General features: G+C 37.2%; 1 protein-coding gene across 1 annotated transcript; it reads right to left on the bottom strand.

Annotated features, from left to right (window-relative positions):
* Window positions 1-13,713: 13,713 nt before the first annotated feature.
* LOC149943228 (glutamate receptor 2-like) lies at window positions 13,714-21,672 on the bottom strand. Its single transcript, XM_090179595.1, has 6 exons — window positions 21,494-21,672; window positions 20,998-21,088; window positions 20,238-20,396; window positions 19,115-19,241; window positions 16,151-16,368; window positions 13,714-14,013 (listed from the first exon to the last, which is right to left on the bottom strand). The coding sequence occupies exons 1-6, from the start codon at window positions 21,670-21,672 to the stop codon at window positions 13,714-13,716; spliced, it is 1,074 nt and encodes a 357-aa protein (XP_090035721.1).
* Window positions 21,673-22,035: the final 363 nt, after the last annotated feature.

Raw genomic sequence — 22,035 nt, 5'->3', positions numbered from 1 at the left:
CACGCCAACGGGAGTACGCCACTACTCCCGGCCTCGGGTGCAATTAACCTGGTTGAAATTTTCATTTCACTAGGAGTGTAGGTGATGCAGTGGCGATGGAAATTTGACGTCTGCTAAACCCATTGAGCTGGGAATATTAATCTAGAGGTCCAATCCGTACTTCGGATTTCGGTATTTCTCGAAACAAGTTTTGAAAAATACGAATGTGTCGTGACTGCCGTCTGCTCTAAACTGACGTGAAAACTTTATCATTCTACCCGTGTGGCCATCTATCGCATCTGCCGGCAAAAAGATTTAAGATCACCACATTAAAAAGCGGATGGCGCCAAAAGTCAAATGATAAATGTTCTCGTCATTTTAGGGCAGTCAGCACATTCGTAATTTTAAAAAACTTGTTTCGCGGGGATCAGATTTGATTGGATCTCTAGATTAATATTCGCAGCTCAATGGCTAAACTACTGCTTTGAAGTTCATAGGCCATTGCATTGAAGCCATTTATTTTTTAATTATAAGCTTTTATTTAAGATGATATTATGGAATAGTTGAAATTATTATTTTTACCTAATTTTTTTGCCACAAGCAGGGATTCCCACGCGGGCCACCTCTTCTGGTTCGCGATCGCCATGGGGCCCCCAATTAAACCGTCAGGGGCCCACGGTAACCTGTCTGGCAAACCCCGTGTACGCTACGCCACTGCTCGGACGTCTATAGAGAAACGGACGCAAGACAGACAGACAGACAGACAGAAGACACTTAGGAATATAGTATAGATACTATTCCCCCCCCCCTTTTTTCAGACAGCACATAAGTCGCTTGTGGCTTAGTGGTCTTTGTATGAAAATAAATAAATAAATAAATAAATAAATAAATAAATTAGTGGAAGTTGTTCAAGTTGAAAGTTAACTTAAGTCTCCAACTATTTAAATAAAACCATTTAAACCAGCATCATTAATGTTGGTTTAACATAAATAATTTTAAATAATAATGAATCTAACTAAAACTAGTTAAAAAAACATATACTGTTTATTGCCTAAAACCATCAAAACCAAACCCAACTGCATTGTAATCCGTTAACACTCACAGTCAAACGGTGGTTTTGCCATCCGTTAGACTTCGCTCCCTAATTCCTAGCAACTGCGAACGCAAAGAGCCCTAGCAACTGCGAACGCGGGGATTTTAACACAAAGCGTACGCAGTGATTACACTTTGCCCCGAAAATGCGTACGCGTTCGCAGGACACACACACCCACCCACAGACACGGTGATTGTATAACCCCTCCAGGGTACAAAGTACCCTCGGAGAGGTAAAAACCGTCTAATATAATTAGAACGCCCACTATAGTGAAAAAAAAACCGTTGAAGGGCTAATAATATCCGCAATTGAAACGAAAGCGTGTTAAAGTAACAAAATATCTTATATTCAGTTCATAAAAAAGTAAAAGTAGTTTCGTCAATAATGTTTTATTTATAAAATTCCTTATAGCGCTGAACATGTAGATTGGTTTGGTGGGGTTCAATTTAATATTTATTTATTTAAGTTTTAAACGAATAGGCGCTTAAAAACCACATCTTCAAGGAAATCTCAAAGAAGTAATCCATAAAGCCGACTAGGCCTAGGGTCCCATGCGTAAGAAGGCGGAGGGGATGTGGAGGGGTTGAGGGTTGCAAAGAAGCTCGAAGCCTTGGACCCCTGCCATGGCACTGAATGTAAGCAACCACAACTGTATCCTGGTTCCAATTCTCGACGCTGTTCTTGTTCCCGTGTCTTATTCAACGGTATCTAGATCACTTTAGCACGCAACGATAGATGGCATACTTCGACATGCTGTCCGGTCCTGAGATTTGGAGGAGCTTTAACGGACAGATGGTTGACGTCCATACTTTTCGTTATGTCTTCGAGGTCGTAACCGGTGAATGGGTCAAACCAACTGAGCCTTTACAAACAGCAGCATCTGCAGCATACGAGGCAAAACGGTACAATGCTGACAGGTAGAAATATCACCTTGCTTTCAGTACCCCTGTTCGAATAAGGTCCAGAATCTGATCACGAATTGTGATACCGGAAATACATTTCAAAAACTGTGCGGACCTGAAGAGAGCGTCGACAGGAAGCAGCGGAGCAAGTAAAAGAAACAGCAGCAACGGCGGAGGTCTCTTCGCGGCAAACGGCGAGAATGTTACTGGTACTTCCAGAGCAACATAGTATATCACTAACGACGGTACGAAGTTCTTTTAGTTCCGGAAGTTTAAGATGAAAATAACGTACAGTTGTTGAAGAGTTCAATTCCACATCGGGAAAAAGCTTTGCCAAGAAGTCATTCACAAAGTATGGCATATCAACTGTTCCACCAGTCAACGTTTTACATTGAGGAGCGCCCTGATGAAACGTAACTAGAAATTGGAATTCAACGCTACGCCAACATCGTGCAGTCTGTGCGAGAATGTCAAAGGCAAGATGCCTCTCTCCCTACTAGGAAGAGTTGAGTCTTTTCCGCATGGATATCAAGGTTGTGCAACTAATGATTACAGAAAAGCTTGCAAATGATCCGAGTGATAAAAGAGAGCGGAGCTACAAGTCTGGCAGAAACGGCTGGGACATAAAGTTAAGCGTCCCGTAGCAGCAACATTAAAGGGCGCATTTATAGCAAGATGTTAAGACGCAGCTTTGGTACTCGCTTAGATAGGGTTACGCAACCCGCAGAACGCATTCATTAAAATCTCTGGGATCATCATTGTACTCAATTCATGAAATAAAATCACTACTACCTTCTTTTCATGGACGAATACTTCAGCATACGACTAACGTATTTTCTAACAAAATCCGAGATTGTCAACCGCTTCAAAGACATTTATTGCCTTGTGCAAGAACTACGAACACAGTTGATTCCACGGTATGACAGCACAGGATGGCCTAACTCGCGGCCCCACGTTGTTGTACACCCCAGAGCATAATGAAGTTGCCGAAAGGGAGATCCAGATTATCATAAATTCCGTCCGAGCAATTTTACTTTAATTTCACTGCCAAACTTAGGGCTGAAGCAGTCAACACGACGGGGATAATCTTGAACCCATAAGTCCTCATAAACTTGTGTATTCACTCGTCCAAACATCGTGGGGATTGCTTTAGACCATTCAGGCTCTTGTGGAGTCAAACCAATTCATCGTCGAATCCTTCTGCTTGCTTCATGTAAATTTTTGCTTGTTTTGATATTAAATTCAACAGTTTTGTGTCTTAAAATTAAAATTGGTTTATAGCATTAAAAATGTAGGATATACTCAACATACAGTACCGGTAAAAAAACTTAATTTTATTGATTAAAATTTCGATTTACAATTATTAAAAAAAGTGCATTTCTGTGAAAATTTCGCAAAAAAAAAGAAATTGGTACAAGTAAACTTTGCTCTATTTTGTTAAAAGTGTCTCGTAGTGCTGCATTGTACAAGATTTCAAATGCGCCCAAGACGAGATAAATTTTAATACTATACAATCTATTTTATGACTAAAAATTTCTAGATATAGAAAAATTAAATATATAAATACGCCAATACGGCAGTTTTTTTTAAAGCTAATGCTATTTTAATATTTTTGGAAACAGGAGAAAAGGAAATGATATACTAAGAGTTTCTTTTTCTGATAGTAGTCACTGCGTTTGAACAGACCATATTACTGAAGTGTTGAAATTACGAACTATTTTCATGTGGAGTAGTTTCAAATTGGTTTTTTCAAATTATTATTATTATTGCACCGGTACAGGTATAGGTTTTTAGCTTTCGACCAGTCATCCCAGGCTTGGTACGTCTCAAATCGTCTTTTTGGTCGAATCCATCTATAAAAACAGTAAAATATTAATATAATTTCTTTACTTAAAAGTGCCTCGAGGAAATTATCTTCACGCCTACTTGTTCCACGGTGAAATTTAATTTTTTAGTGGAACTGTTAATTATAAATCTGGCATACTTGGAGTATCCGTTATTTGCGTAAATCCCGCTTTAATGAGCCTAGTTGCACTAATTATTAATTGGTTAACATTTTTAATGAACCATAGCGTAAGAGTAACGTCACGTGGGTTGCCTTAGTTATAAATAGATCTGCTTGCTGGCATTCGTTGAGAAAATAGCAAATCTAAGACTAGCTTTGCGTACGGAATAACCTATTACACGTAGCGACCAACTCGAGAAACTCAAGAAAATGCTGGAGCTCCGTCTGCTAAGCAGCCGATAAATGACCGAGCGTCTGTTTAACAGACAGAAAATTCAGCATTTTATTAGCTTCTCGCGTTGATTCTGTGTAAACTGGGGGGGGGGGGGGGCTGTCTTTCCTCGTCTGTAAGTGGACCATTAGAACATTTGTTTCAAGCTCCCAATGTAATTATTCCCTGCCGTAATACCTTTGAGGGATGTCGTGCAATAGTAGATAAGAAATTTAGGCATTCGTTAGGGTGTCCTGTGGTGTTTGAAACGTATTAGAGTCCTTTAAAGTTTGTAGATTATTTTCAATTTCTGCGAAGCTTTTAGTAGGGATATCGTTCTCTGGGCACGCGTCTGGCGTACACGTGTCTACTTTGGCAGAGAGAGTGGGTGTGCGTGCTCCATACTTATCTTGCCAGTTCTGTTCTGCCGCCGGATCTACTAGCGTCTTCGCCTTGGTCGCCTCGAAGTGGCCCTTCAGTCGTTCCAAAAGCATGATGGACAAGGACAGCGCGCAGCCAGCTCCCAACAGTATCAACGGGGCTTTGAACAAAGCGAATCCCAGCGATTCTTCGTGATCTCCATTATCGTTATGGGCCAAGCAGCGTCGGTATTCGATGTCCACACCGGGGTCTAAAAATCGGAGGTAACTTGTGTCCACAGTCCATGAAATTCTGCGAAACATTTTAAAAGAGTAAGTTATATTTGGCTACGAGATAGTAAACTGCGTTTATCTTTTGGACAACGTCACACGTATAGCTGTGGACGTAAGTGCTATATCGGTCTCTCAATGTACAATTCAAGGATAGTGCTATACCTAGGGCATTTGGCTATTGGCCCCTATGGACAGCATGTTTTTTTTTCATCAGCTCATATCTTCGTGAAAAAGTGTTATTTTCCAATGAAAACAATTTCTTTGAACATTTTCGACAGCACTCTACAACTTTCTCATTGAAACGTTTTTCTAGCACCTACCGGTGAAAAAAATATCTTTTACAAAAACCCGAAATTATTTCCGATTTTTCAGAAATTTAGGATATAAAGCGATCACACACTAGAAATAATACCCTGAAAATTTCGCAACTCTATCTCTTGCAGTTTCTGAAAACAATTCCCAGCCAGAGAAATTCAAAACACCCTGTATATTTTTTTAACTTTACCATAACGCAAAATTAAATAAAAGTGTTGACCGTTGAAATAAGTTTTTATCCCTAGAGCTGGTAAGAAAATGTTTTTCTACGGTAACGCCACATTAGTTAAAACACTCAAACGTCGAGCAACATGGTTTAAAGGAAACTATAAGCTTAAGGAATCACTTGTAACAGTCACTCGCTGAAGAAGGACCACGGTCCGAAAGCTCCGAATAAAATAAAGTTTTTTTCTAAGTTTTTTAAAATTTAACAATCTATAAGCTTATGTTTTGAAAGAACATTAAATAGTTCATTTTATAAAGTATCCTGGCCCTCTTGTTTGAATGTGGCTCTTACGTGACAGTCTTTATAGTCCAAGAGCCCATGACAAAAAAAAGCATGTGATAAGGTACACGATGGGTCAAGGAATTTTTTAATTAGGTTAGTGATTTGTAACAAAGAACTGTTTGTCTTACGGGTCAAAGTGGGGGCTTTCCGGAAATACGAACCCCGTGACGTCACTTCCGGTGACCTGAAAATTGATATGACCTAATATTGATATCATTCAATTGGTCTCAACGAGCTCTTACCAAATATCGCTAAATTAACCTTCAAATCTGAACCAAGAGGCGTATAAGATTAAAAAACTAATTTCGAGCCCCTCCCAAATTTACATGTATAAGACAAAATTACTTTTTTAGTCTTATTACGATGCAGCCGGACACGCAACTAAAACAAAACCGTTATCTTTCCGTTAAAAACGGGCTTCACAGATAAAATTTGGCACTCCTTAATATCTCTCCTATGGTTCACAAAAATAGTGTAGTTATCTCACTTATTAATTGGTATATTTAAAATCTGTCCTTTTCACTTTTTTCTCTAATTTAATTTTTTTGAGGTACTAGGAACTAAGGAAGATATTTTTTCAAAAAGGTTAATCTATTAAATGAAGGATTGGAGATTAAAAGGGAAGATTGTTAAAAGTAGAGATCTGGTAATTATTATAAGACCCTCTGTGAAAAATAACACAATTTTTTTATTTTAAGACTAAACTTCTTTTAAAGTTCTAAAGTATTTTATTCCGGCAAAAGGCGATGCCCATCACGCCAGAGGGATGTACAGTAGTTTGCAAGGTAAATTTATAAAACAATGAGATCAAAGAGCATTATAACAAAAACAGTTCTTCGAACTGAAAAAACAGTTTAGAGCTCGTTAAATGTGCAGCCTTAAAGGGACATATATTATTTTTATTGTTGATTAATATGTCAAATTCATTTAAAGTATTAAAAAATATTCCTGTGAACAACAGAATGACGTCATTCCGCCTTTCAAATCACAGTCCACTGCTCCTCCAATTTTATTTTTATTGCAGATTATTGCAATAAATAAATAATAAATGATAATAAATTTTAAAATTTTTATGTTAAATGTGTAGGGAAGAAAATGAATATAAATATGGATACCTTTGTGGGCAAAATTGGATCAAAGATTTTGTGTTAAAAATTGGAGGAGCAGTGGACTGTGATTTGAAAGGCGGAATGACGTCATTCTGTGGTTCACAGGAATATTTTTTAATACTTTAAATGAATTTGACATATTAATCAACAATAAAAATAATATATGTCCCTTTAAGGCTGCACATTTAACGAGCTCTAAACTATTTTTTCAGTTCGAAGAACTGTTTTTGTTATAAAATGTGCCCATTTATGAGACGTGGGCTTTACAAGAATTACATCCCAATTTTATAATTTGTTAAAAAATTAGTGCTTTCTAAAATTAAAAATTAAATGTTTGTAGTGTCTCTAATAAAAGTGCCGAACTAAGGCCTGCATAGAAAAATAATTTAAAACTCAAAAAATATTGTTATATTAGTTCAACCCCATAAAACTTATTACCTTTGCTGCGCAAATACTCAGCCCGTCGTTTTGCCTCCTTGGCATTTCAAATTTTAAAGCTCGAAAATTATTAGTTGTCAAACTTAACAGCCGTCAAAAAATTAAACATTCAAGAATACTGATAGTTTAGTGCTTTTACATTGACTATACGCCATGAAGCTGTTACCGAATTCCAGGCGAAATTCCGAAAAGTCTGGCTGCTAAATTATAGCAGTGATAATACCCAAGGCCCAAAATTTTAACCTAACTTTTATTTAAATCGATTTAGAATTACCAAATACCGTAAAGTGACAAAACTTAGGTTGAAATGAAAGCCAACTATATTATTTACCTTTTATCATCGAAGATTTGTTCGTTTTAAATCATTATGTTTAAACATGTAAAGCTTGTTTTCCACTAGCGCGTGTCATAATGTTATTTTCTTTATGCGCGTAAAAACGTTTGAACGTTTCAAAACTGATGGCGTTTTTCTTTGGGCTCCTCTCTCTGCTCCCGGAGTGATCCGAAAGTCCTTGCGTGTCCCATTGGGCTTTCGAGAGCAGATCCCGCAGAGATTTGCGTTTCCCATTGGGACGTTGCTCCGCGAGAGAGTGGTTGATTTCTTGCTCTCTGTTGATCCGAGATAAGTGACGGATCAACGGATACGGAGCAAGTTTTGTGGAAAATGGCGGCGGTCAGGGAAGAAGATTTACAAACAACTTTTTTATTATTAGAATCTTCATCATAAAGTTCAGAGGAGGAAGATTTTTTGGAACATATTATTTTTAAGGATAAACCAGAACATCCGAAAATTGAGGGATTTATTGAAAATGTAGTACATCGATTTTCAAATGAAGAAGTACATAAATTTCTTACTACCTCTACTAGACTGTAGACTAATAAGATAAAATTATAGTTTAGGGATAATTTTCGATTAACCCGTGAAATGTGCTATTCCCTCGTCGCGGAATTTGAAGCTTCCAAGTTCTTTCCAAACATTGAAGGACATGGTGGCCGTAGTGCTATTTCTGCCGAAAATCACATTTTGTCTTTTTTGTGGTAGATAATTACATACTGAATTTATTGGGTCTACATTGTTTCAGAAATGTAATTAAATTGTTGATTTAGGTTTGCTGGAAACAAATGTGTTATCCGAGATGTTTCAAACAGATTTGGAATTAGTAAAGGTTGTTTTCAAAGGCAGCTCGATAGGGTTATGAATTTTCTTGTGGCTTGCGCGTCAAAACACATAAAGTTTCCCTCTACTCAGGAAGAAAAAGAGGAAGTGGCATCTGATTTTGAACAAGTTAATGTAAGATTTCACTACTTGAATGTATAGAGAAGTTTTTAATTTCTGCCCTTGTACAATAGGGTTCGGGTTTTCCATGAGTGCTTGGGTGTATTGATGGTAAGTTTATTGAAATACGTACACCAGCGCATAAAATAAGATCAACATATGCATGATAATCCTTCTTTAACTATGCAAGAAATCTGTGATTCCAACCGCAAGTTCTTAGATGATTTTACAGGGGTGCCTAGTAAGATACACGACTCTCGCGTTTTAAGTCTCTCTTTTATCAATAATGATTTGCCTAATATTTGTGGACAAAATTACCATATTCTTGGTGATGCTGCATACCCACTACGAGAGTGGCTTTTAACTCCTTTTCGCTACTATGGAAATTTAACTGAGAAGCAAACAAAATACAACAAAATCTTTTGCGGGGTACGTGTTCTAATAGAAAACACCTTTGGAATACTGAAACAAAGATTTCGACAATTAATCAGGCTTGACTTTCACCATGTTGATAAAATGTCAAAATTTATTTTATCGTGCTGTGTATTGCATAATTTGTGTATTGACTCAAACGATATCTGGGATGAAGATTTGGAAGATTTTTTGTCACCCGATGAGACCAATGACGAAGCACGACAGGAAAATATAGGGAATGCACGCGCACAAGCATTGAGGAGGCTTGGTGAATTAAAAAGAAATGAACTATGTGATAGATTTTTTTCAGTGAATCTGTAACAACGTCATGTAAGCGAACTTACTTTAATACATTAAAGTTTAACTTTATAACTACAATACTTTTTAAAACTCCGAAACTGTATATTTTTTAAACAATATATATGAATATATTATATTTTAAGTTTTACTTTGCTCAAAAATTACCATATATGTGGTTTATTTCTATAACCCCTATTTACACAAAAAACTCTATTCCCTATTATAATTGTCATTTTTCTCTAACTGAAAGAAACCGTTCCAAAAGCTCCATTCTTTCCTTATGTCTTCTTTCACGTCCTTCTTCTTTAGCCTCTTGGATCTTTAGTAAAGTGTTATGAATAGATTCATTTTGATTTTCATCACTTCTCTTCCTTTTGCCACTCTTTTTTTTCATTTTCAACAGGCCGTTTATCACAAATAACCACTTCGTTAACACCACGCATAACTTCTGGCTGGACACTGTCATCTATAGCTGAAATTCTGTTTATTTCATCTTCGTACTCAACATCCTTTCTTGTTGAACCAGAGGTTCTATTGTTTGAAGTGGTCTCTTTTTTGCGTTTCAATACAGTCTTGTAGCGAGTTTCACACTGTTTTCCGCTTCTTTTCTCACCCAAGATTGCAAAAATGTCCTCTGCTATTTGGGACCACATAGCCTTTTTTTGAATGGCTTCTTTGGACCAACTTGTTGTTCATATTTGTCAAACATAAGCTTTGTATCAGGTTTCCCCACTCCAGTTCTAATTAAAGAAAACCAGCAATAATTTGTTTTGTATTAAAACTTGGTTTTCAACTTTATCTCAATAATATTACCTTTTTCATTCGAAGTAGCATAATCTTCATTAAAACCATCAGTCGCAACATGTGTTGATGTGTCAGATTTATGAGAATCCTGATTATGAGCCATTAAAAAATCTTTGTTTCCATCTATTTCATTTAAGTTGATAGCTGCAGCCTGGGTTACCATTTCTGGTTTTTCTGACATTAGTGGCTTAGCGACAAGAGCCTGAGGTTGAATAGGTATTAGGATCCCGGAGTTAATAAGGAATTCCTCTTTTAACGCCACCACTGAAGGCTCACCTTAAAATAATTTTACTTACATTACAACCAATAACAATCATTTTTGAATACACAATAAAAACTTACCATTCATTAAAACGTTACAAAAGTATGATCCATTTGGATGTTTTATTTTTTCGCCATTTCCATTAACTAGAAATGCTTTAAAAATCACCTTTTGACTCATTATTACAGCGTTCTAGGCCTAATAAAACGCGTCTGAATTCTATACAAGAAATTTGGAGAAAATTGGGAAAAGCGCGCCAAAAATACTGATTCGAAAAAAGTTACGTTTATCATTGGAAAAGTACTCTCGTCCGCTCTCTTAAGGATCGATGACGTCACACGTCAATATTTTTTGATCCGAAAGGGAATTGGAGCGGTTTCGGAGCAACCCAAAGAAAAACGCCATTAGAAACGCGTCCTAGCGCGCGCCAGTGGAAAACAAGCTTTAGAATATGAAAATTAACATTTAACGCGGGCAGCCGGGCACGCGGCATTAAAACCGCCGTCAAAACGAAGAAGTGTCGGCAAGTTGGCAACTTTTTTTCGACTTCCACCCGTTCCTGTCGCGCATGCCAATCTGAAACTTAAAAGGGAAAATGGATGCCTCGAAACCGTAATTTCCTGGCTTCATAAACTTATAATTTATCGGCGTTATTGATTAAATTATAAATCGTGAAAAGACGGGCCTATGAAGTGAAACACGCTGATTTTAAATCCGTTCACAGAATTAAAATACGAGAAGTGGTTGAGGTTACAGCGCGACCCAAAAAAGGCCTAAAAGTCACTCAAGCTGAGTTGACGTCTTCCACGACCAAACCGGTAAATTGCCAATATACGCGCAGCAAAGGTGGAAATGGGGGGAAAAGATGAGCTCTAAATATACTCCGCGGCCGCGGAGTATAATATACAGGCAAATTTACACAGGATAATGAGATCAGGTTAAATAAGCGTTTAGCTCGCGGGCGAACTTTGAGCGGTACACAATGCATTTGAGGTGGCTATTTGCTTCTGCCAACAGTCTTGGTTCCCATTTCTTTTTTGAAATGTAATATTAATAAATTAAACGATTTTATAGTTGACCTGCTGGTTTTATTTGTTAGGTACTAAGCAATTTAGAGAATAAGCTTAATATTTGAAATATGTAACAGAGAAGTATTATTGCAGTTGATATAATCATGTAAAGCAATTGGAACTACAGTAAATCCCACTTTCTATAAAAGATTTTAAAATCAACTTTACCGTAAATACTTTATTAACGGTTCAATTAGTGAAGAGAGCTTACTGACTCGAAACGCTGACATATCAAGGTAAGGGAGGTAATTATTATCCCAAACTTATGGGTCAAGGTGGAAACTAATCCACAACTGCTGTTTGATTGAAAATTGTTTCGTAAAAACCAAATTCAGGGATTCATAGATTTATTTAAGCGGTTTGATTATAAATTGAATGCATTACGAATGTGAAATCTACTGTTTGATTGGAATTTGAAAGCATTATGAATATGAAATCTACGGAATGATTGGAAATTGAATGCATTACGAATGTGAAATATACGGTTTGATTGGAAATTGAACGCATTATAAATGTGAAATTTATGGTTTGATTGGAAATGCTGTGCTAACTATCTAGACGGACTGTCTTGTACATGTTATAATAGATAAAAACAAAATCACCACTGTTTGTACAATAAAAACGTTCATTTTATTGAACTATGCTACGGCCGTTTCGGCGCCAAAACTAGCGCCTTCGTCAGGCTAAATTACAATGATGACAAAAAACGAGAGGCGAAATACAGTGTAAACATAATTGGCGTGTAGCCACAATAACGTTTGGTAATACTAGATCCCTTAATAAAAAAGAAAAAGGTTTGACGATATAGAAATCATCGGTGCTACTTCAACAGGTGCTATACAAATAGGAAATTAAATATTTCTATACATTTCATTTTACACGTTGATTGCAAAATGTTGGTTTCAGAAATGTAAAATTTACGGTTTGACTACATTACAATTTACCGCTGAATGTTAAATTGGGTATACCACAAATATAATATTAACCGTTATTTTTACTGAAAATTCCACGTTCAATGAACTGTCATGTCACCGTTAAATAAACTTTTAAACTACTGTTAGTTTCACACTCTTTACATAAATCTCATTGAATTTTAATGATCAATTTGACTTTTTTTTAACGGTCAAATCACTGAAATGTACGGTAATTTCTTAGAGTGTAGTACTAGGAAGTTCACTTGAAATATCTAAGGTTTCATTTGCACCACGCTTCGCGAACATTCGATTTTCCTGATAAAATAGTCGAATATTCGAAAAAGGGGGTTGAAAATATTTGGTACTTGGAATAGTTTGAAAACTATTTGGTTTTTTAAACGAAATTTGAAAAGCAAATACGTCACCTTGTTTGGTGTTCGAAATACTATTTGGTATTTTATCGGTTAATTGACCCAATTTTTTTTGTTTGTTTGACTGTTCGATTTGATATGGTTAAAAAAAATTGATATTCGATTCGATCCCCAAAAATTGGTATTTGCACACCTCTTGTCAACTTCTATTCGAGACATTTCAAGTCACGTTCACACTTTGCCTTGTTATAGATTCAAATGAATTCCAAACGTTTCGAAGGAGTTGTGTGAACCAGGCTAAATTGTTTTAAACCGATTTATACCGTTTCCTTCCGCTTACAGGTTTACGTAGCTTTAGACAAGGCTTAACGTAAAATCGTTATCGAGTTTAGGCTAGAAAATTTCTTGACTGGAAACCACGTCCATTGGTATGAGAATCGTCAGCAACGCTAATACCCAAGGCACCACCTGGGGCTCAAGTCAGCAAGCGAGCTTTTATTGCCGCATAGGAGGGTGGTGGCAGTCCCCTCAGGCCGCGCGAGCCAACAGCTCCCTACACTCACTATTACCGTTGGCCTCAACATAATTTGATGGAAATGGGAAACCGAAGAGCTCGTGGAAAAACCCTTTTAACCATTGGGGAGAGAACTTTCATACTCCACGCGGAAGGAGTAGTTCCGAGTTTTCACCCAGTGCCACAAGCTGACTCGAAGATCTAAAGATATTGGTCCGACTTTGAGTTTTAAATTTCTTCTCGAAGACCTTTAGGTACGACTTTCGAGTTTTAAATTTCTTCTCAAAGACCTTTAGGTCCGACTTTCACGTTTTAAATTTCTTCTCGAAGACCTTTTGGTCCGAGTATTTCGTTAGATTTCTCATTACTTGAAATTTGTTAGTGTTTAACATTTTTGCCACCTTTTTAGTATGAACTGTTTTGCCTTTTCGCGTAATTTCATTGACTTCGAACCCACCTCCTCTTATTGTGTAGCAAAAGTACTGCCATAATCCTTCTTGGACTATGAAAGGGGAATGTCACTGTACGGCCGGAGTATGAGAGATATATTTTACATGAAAATAATTTAAAACTTCTCACATTTCATTAACTTTCTTAGTAAAGTTGGATGGAAGTCCTTTACGAAACGCCAGAGTTAAAGTCATGAAGCGAATAGGTTCCGACAGTTCGAAATTGGTGCAGTCCTTGTGGGCACTTCTCCTCGACAGATCCCTGAGAATGGACTTCAACTCGTCGAGGTTTTTCATGATAACGTACTCGCCGTTGGCGACATTGTCCAGGATAAAATCTTTGTTAAACATATCCGGATGCACTATCAAGCTGTCACCCGCTAAATAACTTCTCCAAATGTATTTCATAATTGGATCCGGTGATTTCTGAAATATTAAGTATTAATATATTTTTTGAACCAACGGTAAAGTAAGATATATTTAAAATAATTTTAACACTGTAACTTTTAAAACAGTGGCGGAGCCAGGATGTTATTGGGGGGTTAGAAAATACGACGTAGGAGTGCATTCAAGAGGACGAAATGCATTCATGAACAATAGTTAGACTGTTTTACAGTATTAACGTTGCCAATAAAAATGGAATAGTAACCCTAAAACGAGTCTAACTGTACTTTTGTCCAAACATTGTATTGCGTCGTCGGGTACTCCACTTTCGCTCAAATTATATAAAAAAAATATCCTTTAATTTAAACTTTATGTTTGCTAATTGGTTTGTTTCATTTTGAATTTGGAGGGCCACTGATTTAATATTTTTTAATATTCAATATTTAAACAAATAATTAATGTAATATTACAAAAAAAGTAGAACTAAGTTCCTCGAATCAATGAAAGTAGGACGTGACTGGCAACTGATAGAGACTCCAAATGGCAAAAATGTTAAAAGAGGAACTAGGTCAGTATGCAACAAGCCACGTGAGGCATTTTTTTAATCGTTTTGGAGACGTCTGACCATGGACGAACTACTGAAGGACACTTCTCGGGCTGCCTTCTACCACGCTACCTCCAAAGTTTGACTTCTGTATCCTGGCAGATTTATCTCACTGGGGGAAGACACGTGTTCGGGGGGTAAAAACGGACTTTTCAGGGGCCATAGAAGTGATCACTCGCGAAACACTCTTGCCCTCTATTGGCGAATTTCGGAACTATTATAAACTAGGACGTCACAAAACCCCAAAGGGTATTTTTGACACAGACTTGAGCGGAGCGAGCGAGACGTGAAATAAGAGCATACAAGAAATAGTTATTAAATTGAGCAAACATATTTTATACATCGCCAAATAATAATAATAATTCATTATTTCCAAAGGAGAAACCTTTTGGAGGACCCAGCGTTCGACAGCGACGATGAATTCAACGAAATGGCCAATTTCATTCCAGTTACTTTAATGTCTGGGGAAATAGTTGTAAAATTAGGCAGTAGAGTAATTGAAATTGAAGTTGTGGAAACCATGAATTTCATTTTGGACAGAATTAAATAAAAAAATGCATAAAAAACCGCCTTTCATTCTTCTCATCTCCCTAACTCCCGCAATGCATAAAAATGCCTTTCAATCCCCTCCCCTCTTACACACACTTTACGTGCACTGCCAGGTTCTCTATCGAAAGTCGCCTTACACACATGCTATCTAGCGATACTATTAGACCCAGGCTTCGGACGGTTTCTACTCTCTCGCCTTTTACGCGCGCTGCGCTGCCAGGTTCCCTCTATACGCGCGCTATCTGGCTTCTCTCTCTCCCTACTCTCTCCCATTATACACGCGGTCCCCTTTGGCACGCGCTTCCAGGTTCACCGGGTGTTCACCGGGCGCCAGGCTTCGGGCGGTTTATACTCTCTCGCCTTTTACGCGCTTTGCATAGGTTATTTTGACGGCTTCGGACAATCACAGGACCAGCATTTTTTCCCCATAGCAGTCGTTGCTAAGGGAGCTACGCTCAATAAAATACTGTCTGCTATCTCGAGAAATATTCAAACATTGAATAAAGTGTTTTTTTAAATACTTACCGCTTGTTAAATCACGAATAGACCTTTACTAAATCGCACGCTGGCTTGTTTTAAATACACGTGGAGATTCGGTGGTCACGTGACGTATTATTTGCCCCTGAAGTCGAAGCCAGCGCGCTCTTATGAGAGAATCACGAATTAATCCCATCTCTAGTTGTTACGGAACGTAAGCGGGGAATGAAAAGTGTCCTTCAGTAATTCGTCTATGGTCTGACCAAGTCTTAGCACCGAACTTTGATTGAACAGCAGTAACTTATAAGTCAAAATTGGAATATGTAATACCTTAATCAATGTTATTTAAAGTTATACAGTTCACAAATATTTTGAGCTACCAGTCGTTTTGATCTTGTTAAAATTCTAAACCGCAGGCCATGTTCTTGTCGAGTGATAAAATAAAATAAAATATTTTACGCTGCCTCTACGATAGATCTATTCGGGATCTCGTTAACCTTCGAGAGCCATGTCCCCCTTTTATTGCAAAACACGACGAGACTGAAATACCTCGACGTATTTGGTGGTTGATGAACCCTCGGGCAAGATCACTTTGGTTTTGGAAAATCGTGGCAAATCATCGATGGACTTGACGTAATCCGGTTTTCCAGCCACTGACAGCAATGACGTCAAGGCGGTGCTGAGGGCAGTAATCAAGACGAACGTCGACAGGATCCAACCCATCAACAAAATTCTCCCGGAATTGGAACGAGGGAATATGGTAGCTCCTGAAATTTGTCTTTTTATTTACTTTTATATTTGGCAATTTCATTACAAAAACGCCTTGAAGGTTATTGGAAAAACTTCATGTGCGAACTCACATGTAATTGAAAATTATGGCTATTTTAATTCCATTTTTATTTGTTTTTGACTGAAAGATCTATTTAACACTTCAGGTTCACCTTCCCCCGCTTACCTACATATTGTATGTTATTTACTTTTGATATTACATTTCCACCTGCACTCTTGACCAATATTTAATAAGCCCCGGAGGAGTACAAACGAACTGGTCTTGACCATTTTGTTGTGTGTATATAAAGTACTTGTTTGGCTATTTATTGATAGTTATTCTTAAGTATACTTAAAATTCAATATATCAAAAGACTTAGAATTGGAATATCTCGTAAATAAAAACAATCCCATTTGTTAAATAGTAATTAAAATTAACGTTAAATTAAAACTTAAATAACTTTTGAATGCTACATACGAATGAAGTATAGTTTATACAGATAATAGAATTTGATCTACCCTCGCTATAAAATATAAAATTAAGTTAATTAAAATAAATTATAAACTAAAGCCCTGCCTTCAGCAATGGTAAAATTAAATCCCTCGCTAATGAAAGGGTTTTTTTCTCTGTCATTTGACCATGGTGTAATACATTCCCCCGCCCTTCCCAAGTCCAGATATTTCCCAAAACGTTCCCGAGGAATGCGCTGGACAAAAGACAAAACCAGGAACATTCCCTCAGCTCACAGCGATCCCATGAAACCATTTTCATGTTCACGGGCCTCCGACCTAACACCAGACTCCAACAAAAGCGTGATTTAACCAATCCTGCAAGGTCTAGACCACGTCTCTCTCTACAGCGTTAGATACTACCAGCTTCAGCGATCTCCCCCGCTTGTACTCAATGTTAGAGACCAGGGTGCGTCACGGGTTTCCGCTTTGAAACGAAACTAAAAGTAACCCCGAGATCCTTTTAAGCCCACCCGCAAACCATGAAGAAAAATCCAGTGATGAGTAGAAATTTTCCCCCTTGTAGAGTACCCAGGGTCAAAATTTCAAATAACCAGTAAAACATAAAGAAAAAAGCCCTCGTTATTGTCAGAAGACAGCTTAAAAATAGGTCCCTTTGAGATTGAGAGCTCATTCCATTTCGTATGTTTGTTATTATCATTTGGAGTGTTACTTTGCATTCAGGATTAATTGTCGCTAGTTTAATTGCAGTGTTTTTAATTGTAGAAAATAGTGTTCAGTGTATTATTTGTTTTGCCCCCGCTTATTTCGAACTAGAATGCCAAAGTTCCCGAACGCAGGGACTGATCCCATGGAAAATCGTGAGAAATAATTTTAATGAGTATGGTCAAAGAGTGTATCATTGATATATTTAATTTTCCCCGCTTATAGTGTTTGTAGAGAAACAGTAGTCGTTATGGCCTAACCATCACGAGAGTCAAGTAGAACTGTTCCCCTCGATATCAAGAAAAGACAATTAATAATTTCCTCCATTTTGTTTATTTTGTGCATAGTGTTTTATATTGTGTGTTAAATAAAGATTTTGTGATTAATTATAGACAAAAGGGTTTCCATTCTGAATTTGAATCTCCCCCCTCTCATATTTAATTCACGCCACGAAAGGCAACGACTGGCATTTCGTCGCCATCTTCCCCCGCCTTGTTGAATTAATATCTTTGAGCAACGGCTAGGAATATTTTCTAGACCGTACTTGTTATCCCAACCCAATACGATACGCGTTGGGAATTACCCCGAGAGGTTGAGTCAATTTGGTCTGAGTTTCGCGTTTTATTTCAATAGTCGAGTATTTCGTAAGTTTTATTATTACTTTAAATTGGTTATTATTTAGCTTTTTTGCCCCCTTTTTATTATGAACTTTTCTACCTCTCCACGAATTTTAACTGTGTTCTATGTTAGACGCCTACCGTAATACTTTAGAAACTCCGAAATCTTTGCCTTAAGAATTTGACCTAATTATGATCGTGTTTATTTGTAAACATTTGATAATTAAATATTTTTAAATCGTTTTGTTAGTCTAAAATTTTATATTTGCCTGGAGGGTTCTCGGACGAAATTGAGGGGGCGGACATTTGTCAAAGTTGATGGATTTATTTCGAGAATTTGAGGATTTGTACATTCTTCTGTTGGATTTTATGCATTTGTGAATTTTTCTTTTGGTTTAGTGGATTTGTTTCCAGAATTTATCGGATTTTCGGATAATTTTTCGGCGGATTTTAATAAATACAAAATCAATAATTACCAAATGTTTTAATTTCAATAAACTTACTTTCCCCCAAAACGGATTAATATTGTAAAACAGTGTATCCTTGTATCAAATGTAACATAATTTCTCACAAGTATGCCATAAAAGCATTTTATTTCAGAAACATTTTTCACGGGATATTACGTAATTTATGTCACTTTAAACTCGGTGACGAAAATCGCATCATCAACTTTCCGGATGGGAAACGGAAGTTAGAGAACCGGGTATTGAAAACGCGTGCAATTAATAGCACACTTCTAACTTTAACAATATATAGTTAAGGTCGTGCCTCTTGCTCACGTGATTTCGTTTTCGTGGTAACCTTCTCAATAGCGCAAGAAGTAGAAGAATTTATCGTTTTTATTTTATGTTCCGTGTGAAACAATGTATCTTTTTATCTATGGAAACATTATGTTGCATATGCTTGTTTGAATAAATGATAATGTATTTATAAAGAGTGTAAGACGAACTACCTTTTTGAAAAAATATGACGCAGATAGTCCATATTTTCACTCCAACGTCCCACTCGCTAAGACCGACGCTTACCAACTTTCCAACTAAACAAATCAACAAGAAACACAAACCCACTCCAAGGGCAACCTAAAAATATATACGATAGTTATCAGAAGTATAACTCTATTCAAAAATGGTCGTGAAAATTGTATTTTGTAAACTTGTCGAATTATTGATAGGATGAGACTAAACCAAAGGAACGTTTTAGAAGTGGCAGGGGTGCAACGTCACTTAAACATTGGGATCGCGAGTCTCAGCGTCTGGAGTTTTTAGAAAGCTAAAAAAGCTCAGCATTTACTTTTTAATTAGATGCAGTTTAAGTTATAAATTGCTGTAAATAAGATAAAATTCGTTATATATTTAAATAATTTTGATAGAAAAGTAATATTTAATCCAATATAAAGAAGTTGAGGAGATGATTTTAACCCAGCCACCTAATTTAAAGGCTTTAAAAGACTTCGGTGGTGCCTTGGGTATTAACCTAACTGATTATTATTATGATTTCCACGATTAGAGTGATTTTTGGCTAAATAAACCTTTTTACATATAACTCGTCAATTGGGCTATTTCAAAATTACATTTAAAAAAAATCAAATGGTTTTTGAATAAAACAATTTATCGACGGCCTTCGCGCCGAAAAGTAAATGACTCGGCGGCGGCTGTTCGGTGCCAGAGAAAATATCGGCGACGGGTGCGTTTTATCGGCGGCGCTAGGCTCTAGGGACAGTACCTCTACATTGTGAGGTATAATAGGCTTATATACCCGCTTTTATACCTTAACATGGCGGCGTATTTTTACGCGCAAAATGATTTTTAAGATCCATCAATTTAAATCAACCAAAATTCTGTAGCGGCGTTAGTTGTCTCTCCCAGTAAAATATTTGGAGGAGCAATAACCTCTGGAAATGATTGTTACCAGGAGCATATAAATTGAAATTTTGAGTATGAATCACCATCTTATTCTAGCTTTAAGGAATAAAGAGCAGACCAAATCCTTCTAAGGGCCCAAAAAAACTAAAGTAGGTCACCTCCTCCTGTACTTGCCTGGCGCCGCAGCTGGTTATACCAGAACAGAAGACTTACCTTTTGGTCGGTAGCTGCCAAGAACGCGAAACTTATATCCGGATGTTTGGGCACTCCCACTAGCATGTTGGTGCTACTTATTGAGATCGAGGTGGACATCTCCGCCACTTCCAATCTTTCCTGGGACAGGGCGATTGGAACTAGCACCATATCGGCTTCCTTCGTAATTGAGCAGCGAAAAAATTATTTATATTATTATTATATTCATATTATTGTTATTATATATTTGAAAGTAAAGGACACGTGTCCATAATTTCTTATTGATTTAAAACAAGTTGCTAAACGAAAAAAAATTATGACATTTATGGGAAATTAAGTTAATACATTTTTGGATGAAACAATGTTTCGAATATATTTCGTTCAGTGGCATTGGACTCCCTTTAAAGGGAGTATGAACTAAATCGAAAAACTGTCTGCTACCACGGGCTACGACTTGTTATTAACGTATAAATTAAAATTGTCTACCATGGTTAAAATGAACTATAAAATAAAGTTCACTACGTGACGGATACTTCATGGTAAAATGTCATTTCATTAAAAAAAAGGTTTTAAAATTTTCCTTGGTGAGCTTTCGGGCCACAGCCCCTTTTCAAGCGACGCGACGTCTTGATACAGACTAATAAAATAAAATTACGTTTTACCATGTAGTGAATTTTATTTTAATGTTATTAACGTAACTAGCGCTAATCACTCCTAGCTTCTTCTAAACTTGGATTTCAGAAAGGTAAAAAGTGACATATCTGAAAAAGACTCCGATTACCTGTCTTTCCAACATTCCAAACATTCCTGTCCATGATCCATTCTCATCTTTTTTCCCAAATGTTCTTTCAGCAGACACCATTAAAGTGTAGCTAAAGTGGAAACAACGTAATAGTAATAATAATAATAATAATAATAATAATAATAATATAATAATAAGCAGCTAAGGTGTAATTACACTAAATACCATTAAGAGTATACTTCAGAGTTACAAGTTATATTTTGGCGGCGTTCAGTAAGAGTAATCGGATCTGCAGCGGTATCGGAACCGTTGCATATCGTTTGCAGCGTTACGTCAAGAGCTACTGCACGCTTTTCTGTACTCACGCAATCAGTTCGACGCCATTACTTTTCTTAGCGTTGTGACGTCACGGTACAAATGAACCGGCTCCCCCAGCAGGTTGAAATGCTTTCAATCGATCGAGCAGCGCAACGTCATACCGGAAATTGGGAAAATCGTTCAGTAAGAAACCGCTTGATAGATTTTAAAATTTTACATTTGCCGCAGGTTACTGAACGCACCCGTGGTCGAAGCAATAGCTACGCAATGGCGAATAACGTTAGTAGGGTTAACATGCCAAAACCAAAAGACGCTTACCCAGGAAGTGACCAGACTGCTGAATCCTTCGTTCACCGACAGGCGGCGGCCTTCCAAGACGTGTTTTGGTATTGGCATGTTAGCCCTACTACCGTTTGTAAGCCTTACGCATTCATTCATGTAATACATCTTATAAATTAATTTTCCACAAAAAATGTACTTCAGCTATTATTTCAGCTAAATCTCTCCGCCAATAACACGCGGGATGACTAATAGCTTTTTCAGTTTACATCAGTCTATCGATTTTTGCACCCCTTGAGACTTGCTTCGTTTCACATCCTCGCTGATCGATTTCGTGGGATGGTTGAAAACTACCCTTGAATACGCCCTCGATAATGCCCAAAAATTATATAACGACGGGGATGGTCCTAACAGATCACGAACATTTTCCTTTCTATCGCTGTCGGTACGAGGGACGAACAAGGTCCAATTTATGGTCTC

The sequence above is a fragment of the Leiobunum rupestre genome, chromosome 6 (genome assembly GCF_980474605.1).
Source record: "Leiobunum rupestre chromosome 6, qqLeiRupe1.1.hap1, whole genome shotgun sequence".
Lineage (NCBI taxonomy): Eukaryota > Metazoa > Arthropoda > Arachnida > Opiliones > Sclerosomatidae > Leiobunum > Leiobunum rupestre.
Note: the sequence above shows the minus strand (reverse complement) of the source record. Positions and strands in the feature narration are given on the sequence as shown.